We start from the raw sequence: 13644 nt of genomic DNA on the forward strand, positions 1-13644 counted from the left end.
ACTACAAAGCCTCTCTCATAAGAGCTCAACTAGTACTGATTAGTCTTATTTAATTTATTTTATACATATATTCATATGAAAATGCATATAGATGAGTACACAAATGCATATATCCCAAAGTATAAAAGAAATAAAAGCAAAGAATAGTAAGAATTTTTAAACCAACCGAGGAAAGGGTGTCACCATGTGTAAATTGTTGAAATTCCATCTTGAGTAAGAAGCCATCATATGGTACTAAAGTTTAAATTTGCAGTAAATTTTATGCAATATGATTCAAACCTCTCAATTTCTAAGATCCAAATTAGGTTATAAGTTAGCAATGTTAATTTAGTATTTGTTCTACTTTTTGAATATGCCCAGACTTGCTTCCACAGTACTTCCCCTACAATAGCAGGCATGTAGACATATAGGTGTCAACACATTTGGCTATGAATCAAACCTATTGCTGTGGGTGGGGGTTCTATTACTACACAGAAGCTCTTCCTGCCTTGTGCTGCCCAGACCACATGGCTGCCACACGTGGGTGCACCTTACAATTTGTTCTCAAGTTTTCCTGTTCCAAACCCCAGCTTAGAATAATGTCACTGAAGGGAATTAAAGGATAAAAGCATGAGGGGAAAAAGGCAAAGGAAAGTAAAACGAATGGCTGCAGCTATAAAGCTCACTGCAGACAGGAAGGTCATACTTACTTGGAGTGGGTGGAGAGGATAATTGAGCCAAACTTCACGCAGGTCCTGGAAAATGGAGTGATGTCTTTAATGCTCAAGGGGGTCATTTAACACACTTTAGAGTACTAAATAAAATGTCATTATTTGAAATACTGAACTATTTCAGATGCTGACTCCACTTATTGCAAATTCAATAGTGCTAGCAAACTAATTTTTTAAAGTGTATTCACTACTCTAACTGCCTGTAGTGACTCTAATTAGACTATTATGCTGGGGAGGAAAAGAGCCACCCCCAACCCCAGAAGTCAAAAACACCTTTGAAAACTAAGTTACACATTTGCTTAACCTATACACTGGATTAAGCTGCTGTTTTAATCATATCTCTCCTATCTCTCATTCCTGGTGATTCCCCAGGAATGTGTATCAGCCATGCCTTTCGTAGGCAAAATTCATCTCAAATGTCTTTTACTTTAGGCACCAATTCATTATCACTTGAGCTGTTTTAAAATAGAGTGGGAAACACCACAGATCTAGCTCATAAGCTCTGGCATTTATGATATCACGTTCTTACTGTGGGTCACACAATGTTCATCTGAAATCTGGTAATGAATTTTATGGAAAACCTTAGTATATTACTTCATTTGTTGAGTTAAATCCATAGGTAGTATAATGAAGATTTCCTCAGGATAAGTGGTTTTCCTTCATGTTCTGACTCTAGGGAACCTCTGAATCTACTTTCTGGCCTTAACATTAGGCTTCTGAAAGAAATGACCAAAAAAACCTTCTTTAAAAAAATATTCATTTTTTAGTTGTAGTTGGGCACAATACCTTTATTTCACTTATTTATTTTTATATGGTGCTGAGGATTGAATCCAGGGTCTTGCGTGTGTGAGGCAAATGCTCTACCACTGAGCCACAACCCAAGCCCCAAAAAACTTTTTTTAAAAGAGAGAAAAGCATTTTTTAAATGAAGCGAGGTGATTTAGAATTGTAAGATGAGGCAGAAATTTTAAAAATCAGTATTTTGGGCTGGGGAAATGGCTCAAGCGGTAATGCACTCGCCTGGCATGCGCAGGGCGCTGGGTTCGATCCTCAGCACCACATTAAAAAAAAAAAATAAAGATGTTGTGTCCACTGAAAACTGAAAAAATAAATATTAAAAAAATTCTCTCTCTCTCCGTTTTAAAAAAAATCAGTATTTTGACACAACTTGCATCTTAACAAAATACAATTAGGGATTATTTGCCCATATTAACAAAATGGCTTACAAATCAAATTGTTAAGGCACTTGAGAAGACCCCCCCCCACTTTAATCAAATCTGTAACCTTGCCCTTGAATTCCCACACTGTAAATCATAAGGAAAGTCACTTCCTTCTCACAACTTCCTACATGCTTCCAATGCTTTCTTTCCCCTCCACCCCTCAGTGGACATTTACCAAACTTGAGCCCTTCCTTAACTAGCCATCAACTCTTCTGGAGCGTTCCACCATTCTTATTGCTGTAACTACTGCCTCAGTTTGGATTCCTGGGTTCATTTTTGCTACAGCACTGAACTCTTCACCTGAGTCCAGAAGGCTAAATGTCTTGTATTTCTTACCTCATATGCAACATGACCAGATGATAATTTTTCACCTTTCATCTTAAGCTAGAAAGTATGGTGTTAGGGAGAGCTGTAGGCTTAAGTCAGGCTGCCTATGTTTAACTCTGATTCCATGTTGGCAAATTACTCAGCCTCTCTAAGCTTCCATTTCCTCAGGTATAAGCCAGTTATTTATAGTACCTTCTTCAAAGTGTTCTCTGATGCCTCAATGAACAACATGCTCAAAGCACTAAAGCCGGTGCCTGCCCACAGAAAATACTATTAATAACAATATATCAACAATAGTGATAAACAGCTGTCTTCCTACCAAACCACAATCTCTAAAGCTCAAGATGCTCAGGGACATTTGGATTCATCTTTCTACTTGCTCCTTCACGTTTTCAAAAATACTGTGATTTCTCCTTTTAAGTCAGCTGCCATCTATCTTGAAGTAATAGCCTAAAACTTCACAGGCAGACTATTTCAACTATGTCTATTTCCTTTCATCTATCCCACACGCTGAGATGAGGTTCTGTTGTACCTTGTCAGAGCATATATGCTGGAACAGATCTAGAATCTCAGTGCTGCCATTTATTAGCCCAAGGACCTCAGGCAGATCTCTAACTTCTGTTTGCTTTTCTGAAAATTATTCATGACTGATGAATCATTCATCAATGCAACATATTTTTATTGAACACCTACTATGCATTATGTTCCTAAGATGAATAGGATACTATTCCTGTCCATAAAGAGGCCTGGTGGGGAAGAATGAAGGCAAATAAGTATGGACAGTAAGCTATAATAGGTCCCATAAATAGAAAAAAATTATTCAAAACTATGGCACAGCTGCCACTTTCTCAGATTACAAGAAATGGATGAAATTGTAATGATCTAGTTGTGAAGTGCTGAGCTATTACGCCATGATGGATGCAAGTGGGTCTCCAAGGGGAAACCACACACAAGTGCTAGGAATACTTTGCCTGGGGGTACTGGCTAAATCTTCAAAGAAATCCTGAAGAATATGAAGAATTTTGCAAATCAACAAAAGGAGAGAACCAAAAGCAGGGCACCATAAGCACACAAATAACACATCTTGAAGTATATCCACACGAGGGAGATTCTAGTGAATGCCATGAAGAGGAAGAAGAAAGACAGGAACCTGAGACCACAGATAGGAGTCAGATCATGAAAACTGCTAAATGCTATAGTGTGTAGTATACAAGACAGTAATCAAATATCTTAAGCAAGAAAGTCATGGCCAAATCATGCACTAAGAAGAAGACTGTACTTGCAAGATAGATGGGTTGAAATGGTGGGAGTGGCAGCCAGCTAAAAAGTCAGGTGAGTCAGGAGCACAAAGATGGAAGTAGTAGGATGACCAAGAGAGAATTAATTCCAATCACAAGGGTCAGGAGTTACAGGATTTTTAAAACGAAAGAACATGGGGAGGGAAAAAACAAACAAACAACAACTTCAGGACAGAAAAGATCCTAAAGGTTCTGGTTTAAAAGATAAAAATTAAATAGAAACATGATTTGTGATGAGTTAAATATTAAACATGTTGAAACCTGAGCTATCTGCAGAATACCCATGTTATGCTACCAAAAGCAATTTGATAAGATGCTCATTTCACCAAACAAAGCTTGGGTCAGAGATATTGGGGGACAGAAAGGATAAAGAGGCAAGGGAGGTGGGGATAGAAAAAACTATGGATACTTCTCTATCTTTCTATGAGGCAAATGGGGTAATCAAAACTAAAAATCTACAACTAAAAATAAATAAATAAATATATTTTAAAAAATAACTCAAGTATACAATGTGTGTAATTCAAGAAAATAGGAGCACATGGGTGCAAGTAAGATGGGAGAAGAGGACAAGGAAGGGGTGGGGTGGGGGTGGGAGTGGGGTAGGGAGGATAGACTAAGACTGGAGGGAGGAAACAGCAAAAGGTTGCTGACCTTGCCAACAAAAGATAACGGCTAGAACAATGATATCTTAAGATTTAAGAAAATCTTAAAATACATGCTATCTGCTATAGAAACAAATCAAGACACAGGTTTGTTTATTTGTGTAGGACAAAAAGGGGGCCAGAGAACACCTGCAGATAATTCTCCCATCAGAAAGAAATTTACACGTACAAAAAGCATCACATTTTTAGAAAAACAAATAAAAATATCAAATTCTCAGACATGAATAACACCCAGGTCACAATTTTTTTAAAACTATTGATTTTTTTTTTCAACTACCCAAAGTAATGCAGTAATAACATTTGACAGCCACTTAAGTTGAAGGTTTCACAAAGGCTTAAAACACTGGCTTCCTGTGTTCTTTATTACTCCACCAGGGCTATTTCATTCAATTATGATGACATTTCAATTTGGAATACAAAGTTGCCTCTCCCTTTAAATGTTAAATTGACTTGTTTGGGTACAAAAAGCATCCAGTATGCTCTATTACATGCAAGATTAAAAAGGTATCTCTGGCAATATTAATGGCATAATACTTTAGTAACAACAGAAACTATTTTAGAATCTATCTTTTTTCTTTAAACTATAATTTGCTTGGGGAAAAAAAGTAACATCCATACTCTTTATTCATAGGCCTCTCAGAAACTCTCTATGAACTGACTTTCTAAAATACATTTGTCTAGTCTACATAATTTACATAAAAACAAATCAGAAACACAAAAGCCAAAAGGCTATAACTACGTCTCCATGTGGTAGGTCCCCAGTGATTATACAACACAAAATCATAATTAACTTAAACTACGAAATGAAGCTAAGTGCTATTACATTTGTATTCATATTCAATTTATAAGTGACCGCAAGAAAAGATGGCTCAGGTCAAAGAAAACCCCTGGAGTGACTGCCTTGGGAAATTCCCCATCCACTACAGCTGAATAAGCTGTTCTGATATACTTTATATCTACTACCTATGGTAGATTTGGGTATTTTGTTTCTGTTAGTCTCTTCAAAATTCAAAAACCAGTTGCAATAAATTCTTCTGTAATTATATATAAAAGAAAAAAACAAAAACAATTCAAGATAAATACCGGATCATTAAAGAGTAAGCGTCCAAATAACTGTTTGGCTTCCTCCAGGCTTCCCTCCAAGTAAACAGCTCCTGGATAAAAGGAAGAGAATGTCAGAAGGAAGGCTGCATTCATATGCAGAGAAAATTATATATCTCTACAAACAGCAAAAAGGCAAGCCAAAACCACTCAGAAAAAAATTGAAGTGTTCAAAAGCGTTTGTTTAAAGATAACATTTTCCCTCTTTTAGCTATGCTTTACGTTGTTAAATATTGGGCTGAAATACAAAATTTAATTCACTAAAATTAAAATCTAACATTGTAAGTAGCAGAGGTCAAATATGAACTATAATGAAGGGCATGAGTCAAAGCTGTACTAAGAGCTTGAGACACAAACATTTGACTCGACTCTACTAAAGAGTATGTCATTTCACTTTCTGTATTTACCAAATATACACTGGCATTTAAGAAAAAGCCAGATAAACAAAACCAGAGTCTGGACCAATGAAGGCTTCTGCAAATAAAAATCAGGGTAACTTTTAATTTGAAATGTATATGTATACATTTAGCACTAATTATAACAGGAAGCACTATGATAACATTTTTACTTGATATTAACTAATTTTAGAGAAGGATGATCATGTTTTCTTTTTTTGAACCCAGGGCCTTGTGTATGCTAGATAAGTGCTCTACAACTAAGCTACACCCCCATCCTATTCATGTTTTCTTCAAGTCAAATTTTTATATCTATCTTTAGAAAGGCTACTTTTCCATGTATGGTGTTATAATACTTAGTTACCAGGATTCTTGATAACTAAATACATTTATTATTTATTAATAGGTGTAGGAGTAATGATTGCAAAAGGAGTAGTAGTTATTTACTTGTGGTGCTAAGGATCAAACTCAGGGCCTTGCACATGCTAGACAAGAGCTATACCAATGAGCTGACCCCCTGTCCCATTTCCACATTCTTATCTTCACCTTCATAGGTTGTCTCAGGAGCAAGGCATTAGAACAGATTTATAGAATTTAGGCTCATAATTTGTGATTTGAGGAAGAGCTTAATTAAGTAGAACTCTGTTCTGGATTGAATGCTGTCAGGACTATATCCTTTCAAGAACTCTATGAGTGAGTGACACTATCTCCATCTCTCAGATGGGGAAGCTGAAGATCAAAGAGACAGGATAACTTACCAGAGACACAGATCTGATAACTGAACAGGGAACTGAATCACGTCTGGTTGGCTCTGGAGCCAACAGTAGCACTAACTGTCAAAAATATTCTATGTACAGAGCACATTAATTTCATGTGATAAACTCTCTGAAAATAGACCTATTTGTGAAAAATAGACATACCTGTGAAAGACTGAGGATAATTATTAAACATTGTCTTGCTACTATCATCATCATGAAACTATAATGGGAAGCTTTTATATTCATTTTCAAAGGATGAGGGCAAAAATGATAAAGACGTACAAAGGCCTTTGAAAATAAAATGTACTTTTATAAAAAAGTGAAAAATTGTCAGTCTACTACAACATTTCATTGTAAAGCATACTTGTAATCATCAGCTAATTAACTCTTCATAACTTTCCTGTACCAACAGCTAACTATTCTGGTTACAAACAAAAAGCAGCGTTAGTTATAAAGAACCTGAGTGAGCAGTTTGGAGTCTACATCAATCTTGGTTCACTTGAACAAATATTAGTTATATAGACTCAAACCTAGGATTTTTAAAATGTGGTATTTTCAAGATGTTTAAATTAGAAAATCTTGCAAGTAATTCAAAATGTGGTCAAAATCAACACTGAGGCAACTGTAGCAACCCAATTTGTTTTTGTATGAGATAAATTAAATCTGGAAAGTAATCCATCTCCATTTTAATTCACTTCAATTCCAGAAATACTAAACATCTATACAACATCAGATACTCACAGGAACCAAGAAGGAAAAAAAAAAGCTTCAGAGGAACTAAAAATTCTAGGAGACAAGGTAGGAGACAAGGTAGCAGGCATTGTACTAAGGATCTCAAGTGCTTTGGGAACAAGTAATTCTATTCTAAGTTTCCACACTTGAGTTTTATGTGCTCTTCAGATAGATCAGACATGCAAGAAGGAAGGACGATTTTAAAGGGATATTACCTATCAAGGCTTCAAAACAATTAGCCATTGCATGTCGGAGGTCTGATTCTCTGCACAGGTCTGGTCCATGAGCATATAGCATAAATCGATCCAGTTCAAGTTTCTATGAAATTCAAAATGACAGTAAGTTCGGAGAGAGTTTGCCAAAATCCTAACTATAATAACTCAGTATCTCCAGGGGAGAGGGCCGCTGGCTACAATCCACTGGTCATATGTCAGTACATTAAGAGAGCTTAGTCCACCATCCATCAGGAGGCCTTTATACGTGATTCAGTTCAGACTAACTCAACTTTTACCCAAACTCCAACAGTGCACTTAGGGTTCTGAACTGATCAGATCTTATCACTCTAAATCCATGTTTAGAACAAGGCAGGGATCTGAAGGCCCTCTATCTTTGTACTTGTGCCCCTTTATGAAATTTCTCTATGGTTGAGAGAGATCTTTTGAGCAATGAATTATCTTAAGGGATCTAGGAATATTTTTTCGGTGGATTTGTATTTCTTTTTTTATTTGGACTCAGAAAAGTTTAAAGCCAAATTTGTAGCCCCACACTAGCTATAGAACTTAAGAATATATCACTGTATACTAACTTTACCCTGGATTCATTATACTGTCTAACTTATGTTTTCTTTTTATTTTTAAAGCTACTTAGTTCATATCCTAACATTTAATTAAATATAAGTCCTTTTAGAACTAGACATAGATGAATATTTTTATAAAACTCCTGAGAATGAAATGATAATACTTTTCATAAAAGGAGAATGATACAAACATTTCAGAGACATGCAATAAATCGCTTTCCATTACCATGTAATTCAATTCTATAAATACTTACTAAGCAATAACATGCCACATAGTATGGAACAAGTTGCAAGTCAATGAACAAACCTAGGACAATATGAGATTCATCAGTCCTAAAATAAGACACTCAGATTTTGTGTGTCTCCAGATGTATATTAAATATACAAATACATTTATAATGGAAAATGACAGACAACAAAGAGGCATATTATGCTATCAATATTTTGTTTTGCTGGGAATTCAAAGTATAAAGCATCCTCGAATGAGAGTTTTCACTATCACAAACGTTACAGCAGAAACACCTTTTTAAAAAAATTGATCCCAAAGTGCAGAAATTTATACTAAAATATGTAAATTTCATCTGTTTCACAATTTGACTGGGAAAATCCAATTGTTTGTTATCTCTGGAGCCTTGCTTGAGAACAGACTGCAAACCTCATTTCATCTTATAAAACAACTATTCTGGAGTGCTATGAATTTTCCAACTTCCCAGAGTCCCTACTCTATTATGCTTATTTTTCCATGTAGGCATTGGTAGAACTTTTAAAAAGAAGAGAGTATATAGGCTGGGAGTGTAGCTCAGTGGTAGAGTGTGTGCTTAGCATACTTATGCATGCTGGTTCCTGGTGATTCAATCCCTACAACCAAAAGAAAAAGAAGAAAAGCAAGGAGTGGTGTGCTATTGTGTGTACCAAAATGTTCAGCATCTGAAAAGCTGACCTCAGGCTTACATTAGACTCTCAAGAGGTCAGCAAGCTTCTAATTCTGCAACTCCCAAATCGTTAAGGACCACTGGTCTAGAGAAGAAGGTGGGATCACCAGTGTGTTCTGCTGGAGCCCAGAGGTATGGAAATGTCAAGACTTGGGTTTGGTGGAGGAAGAATATAAATCCCTGAAAAGGGAAACTGGCCACCCTGCACTACTCATGGCTCTGTACTGTACCCAATGTAATAACTTCTGCTTTTGTCCTATGACCATTTGCCACACTTCAAAAATATCCTTCCTACTGTCATTCCTACATATGTTTGAATAATTATGCAATTCCATTACATCCTAAAATAGAAAAAGAAAACTTTAATGGGGGGCAATGACAATCTACTTGTTAATATGTACTTCCAACTGCATTTAAAGCAGTCATACGTGACACTGTGAAATTTCATTCACTGGGAGGCTACTTATCTTGTTGCCTACACTTTTTCATTAAGACATCCCTATTTAAATTCTCAAATGCCACGAAAGTTGCTGGCTCAAAGTCTGCCATTGCAACTGTGACAATGATGGGATTAAATAAAATAAAACCATGCATTCTTGCTAGCACAAAAATCACGGGCTAAAATTAACCACATTTTGAAAATAATTAATGCTTTGGAACTATCAAATCAAGAAAGCAGTCATAAAATTAGGGCAAGTTTTGTCTAGCCTTTTCTGTCAAATTCCCAACTTTTATATCAAAATGAAAGGGGAAATTACTTAAGCTAAAAAAAAAAAAAAAAAAAAAAAAATCAAAGAATACTCATAGAAGCTTTTCCAGTGAATTCTTGGTATTTGGGGATTTAAGAGTCACAGCTCTGCCTACTATTGCATAAACCCAAAGGTCTACAAGAATAAAAAAATGTATCATGAGAACAGTTGTAACAGCAATAAAAATAACTAGCTCCAGAAAAGTCATTTACATCTTCTGTGTGCTTACTATGAACAATCATCATGCCAAGCACTTTATAAACAGAATCATAAAAACTCATCTAATTCTCATAACCAGCCTGTGTGGCAGAGACTAATGCCATTTCCACTTCATAGATAGGAAAACAGAGGCTTGGAGTAGAGAATATCTGGACCATAGCCCACCCTGTTGGCAAGATGAGGGGAGTGGACTGGAACCCCCATGGGTCAGCAAAAGTGCCCATGTTCTTATTTATTTATTTTAAAAATATTTTTAGTTGTAGATATACACAATACCTTTATTTTGTTTATTTAGTTTTTTACATAGTGCTGGGGATTGAACCCAGGGTCTTGCACATGTTAGGCAACCACTCTACCACTGAGCTACAACCCCAGCCCTCCATGTTCTTATCTGTTATGATTTCCTATAAACACTGCTTGGAGAGGAAAACAGCAAATCACACCATATAAGTAAAATTCCTAGCAGGAATCCGAATTACAAAGAGGTCCTATTAGTCACTCAGCTGTCAATGAGGCAAGCCAGACAACCTAAACCCTAAATTTTAATTAATGGGATTTCAGATTTGGGGGATTTATTTATTTATTTTTTATGTTTTTTGCAGTGTCCATTTGTGTTATTTAAATATTAATTAATGGGATTTCAGATTTGGGGGATTCCCAAAGATCTATAAAGTACCCACTGTGAATGTAAACTGAAGTATTCCATTCAAAGTTGTAATTCTTCATGCTAATATAAAATTATTAACAAATTTAATACAGAAATACTACATAAAGGAACAAAAACAAAGTATTTTGCTTCTTTTGCTTTATTCCCATGTTCCTTTTCCCCAAATGTTTTACCCTGTTCATACACAGCTGTCAATTTTTCCTTATCAGTTTTCAAGGTACCTCACTGTGGAGTTCATTAGTGGCTGATGAAATTCACAAAGGTAATAGAACTAATAAAGCTGAATTCTTAAAACCCAAACAAAATATAGTTCTGGTCTGTAAAATATTACATCCTTAATATACTCTAAAGAGTTACTCATTCAAATGCATGAACTAAAGAAAAGAACTTAAGTACAAATGCTTCAGATGTTTCCATACCTTTGCTAGCATGGCAAGGTGCTGATTCTGAACAATGGCAGTCCTATAGGTTGCTAATCCTCCTTCTTCCAGACTGGGAAATAAATAGTACAAATGGACACTGCAAAAAACATAAAAAATAAATAAATATGTACCATATAATTCTGTCTATGACAAACAGAAATGGGGCTAGAACACAATATCTGTGCAACAGATACCAGATGAAATGAACTAAAGGGTCTGAAAGTCTGTGGACATTAAATAGCAACAAAGAAGGTGCTGGAACCCATAAGACACCATTCACTCCTATTTCCACATTTATTTCTATTAAAAGATATCTCTGAAATCTGATGATGACAAAGACCTAAACAAACTGTTACAGTTTTATGTCTATTAAGAGCAAACATATCTGAAATTGGGGACTGGGGATGTGGTTCAGTAGTAGAACATTAGCTTATTACTATGCATGAGACCCAGTTCAATATCTAGTACCACAAAAAATAAAAAATAAAAAATAAAGTTACTTAGTGATAAAGCACCCCAGGGTTCAATCCCCGGTACCCTTCCCCTCAAGAGTTACTGAAACTCTGGAAACAAATGTGTCTCCCCAGCTGGGTGTTACAGGTGGTCTCCGAAGAGAATCCTGGAAAGCCCTGAGCAGGGCATACAGTGGCAGAGCCTTCTGAAGCACAGACAAGGGCAGGGGCAGAATTGGGAGTGGCACACAGAGCTAGCTCTGTTGTCAGGATGAGCCTAGGGAAGCTAACCAGAAAAGTGTGAGACCTAGGTAGAAGGCCACACAGAAAACTAGCCAGGCCAGGACTACAGCGAGCCCCTCCTATACTGTCCAGCATTGGACAAGAACTGCGGATTAGGATGGCTAAACACGGTTAATCTTAGAGGATTAGGAAGTCCTCCTTTTTCCTCATCGTGTCCTTCCTGTGAAAAGAAATGACCCAAAGAGAATAAAAATAGGTCAAAATAGTTCCAACAGAAGAACATGTCTCCTCCCTTTAAAAGACAGATTATGTGGGGCAGGGGCTATAGCTCAGTGGTAGAGCATCTGCCTCACAGGCGTGATGCACTGGGTTCAATCATCAGCACCACATAAAAATAAATAAATAAAGATATTGTGTCCATCTGCAACTAAAATAATATTTAGAAAAAAAGAAAAAGATTATGTGAGTATGAAAAAATGACACACACACGTTCATACTCCTATCTTTAAATTAAGGATCCTAAAACATGTCTGAAAACACACACACACACACACACACACACAATCTAGTCATTAAAATTACTTGTAAGCTTTACTTCCCTTGAGATCAGAAAGAGTGAAAAAGGGATCAAAGACAAATCCTGGAAGATGAAATGACATTTTAAAATATCATCCTTTTCTTTTCAAATTGAATATAAGCTCTGAAGCATCTAGACCAAGACCAGCTGATCTCCGATGGCTGTAAGCAACTTTTAACATATGCTTGACAGGACACAGACCCAGCCTTTCATCTTGTAATCTCACTCATTACAGCAGCAGCAAGTGTTAGTTGTCAGGGCAAGAGCCACCGACATGCAGCTTTTAAGCTCCACAGAAGAGACAAAATTCAAGGGGCTTCAATGCGTTATTTAGCTAATTACAAAGAAGGTAATGTAATAAGTATGTTACCTACAAAATGTAATTACTGGGGAACTGTAAAAAAGCCTACTTACCTGGTCAGGAACTCAACAACAGCATCACCCAGAAATTCCAACCGTTCATTGTGATTAATCCTACAATGAGAATTTAAAAGATCACTGAAAGCAGCACACTTCCTTTCCTTACCTCTCTTCTAAAAAAAGAAACATGAGAATCAACATGAGGGTCTTTCAGTAATAGAACACCCTGCCTTATTACTCAGTCAGCACAAATAACCACCATCCTAGCCAAACACATGGGCAGTGGGAAAGGCAGTCTTTCATACTATGTGGTTCAGGGTATCTAATCTATGCTTGTTTCCCCTGGGAACCAGACTCAGGGCATGCAGAAAAGTCACATGACATGGAACAATTGGAGTATCTCTGTACTACTATCAGGTGGATAAAGAAAGGAGAGTGCATTCTAGTGAGAGTTGGAACTGACCACTGGAAAGTCTGTTTTGATTCCATGTTCTCGAGAGCTTTCCACACAGAAACTCAACTCAACCCAGTATGTAAAATCCTTCACAACAAACCAACCCACCTTTACTACCTCACAACCACTATTATCCTTGCCCACCTATGAGTTGGGCTCCTGCTCCAAACTGTCTCCTACTCTTTGGAGAAGGCATCTCCTAAAATATTTGATGCCTCTTTTCAGGCCGGGCCTCTGGCACCGTAGAACTTTCTATTATCTACCTTGCATACCTAGCCACACTGAAAATCTACTCATCCTTAAAGACCTTGAGAAAAGATTTTCTTCTCTATGAATTCCTATCTGGTGTTTATTCTCAAAATTAATATCTTCCCCTCAGTACATGGATCACACTTTATTTATGTGTTAATTATATGATTAAGTCACATCTCACAGGCTGTTAGTTTCTCCTGAGATATCAGGATGAAGCAACCAGGAAGATGGCCAATGGGAAAATTCCTTCTGCCTCTCAACAAACCCAATGTAGCCACCACCTCTCAACACTAACATGCTTCTTCCACTGTGTCTTTG

The 13644-nt window shown here is 36.7% G+C and overlaps 1 protein-coding gene across 4 annotated transcripts in view; it reads right to left on the reverse strand.

The window, feature by feature from the left end:
* Drosha (drosha ribonuclease III) overlaps positions 1-13644 on the reverse strand; it is a 117512-nt gene that overhangs the window by 20865 nt on the left and 83003 nt on the right. For all 4 annotated transcript variants that reach the window (XM_076857325.1, XM_076857326.1, XM_076857323.1 and 1 more), the window contains 5 exons: positions 12675-12734; positions 10986-11085; positions 7419-7521; positions 5301-5371; positions 690-734 (listed from right to left, as the gene is read on the reverse strand). In XM_076857325.1, coding sequence (XP_076713440.1) covers positions 690-734; positions 5301-5371; positions 7419-7521; positions 10986-11085; positions 12675-12734 — 379 coding nt within the window. The remainder of the gene's footprint in view (positions 1-689; positions 735-5300; positions 5372-7418; positions 7522-10985; positions 11086-12674; positions 12735-13644) is intronic.

The sequence above is a fragment of the Callospermophilus lateralis genome, chromosome 5 (genome assembly GCF_048772815.1).
Source record: "Callospermophilus lateralis isolate mCalLat2 chromosome 5, mCalLat2.hap1, whole genome shotgun sequence".
Lineage (NCBI taxonomy): Eukaryota > Metazoa > Chordata > Mammalia > Rodentia > Sciuridae > Callospermophilus > Callospermophilus lateralis.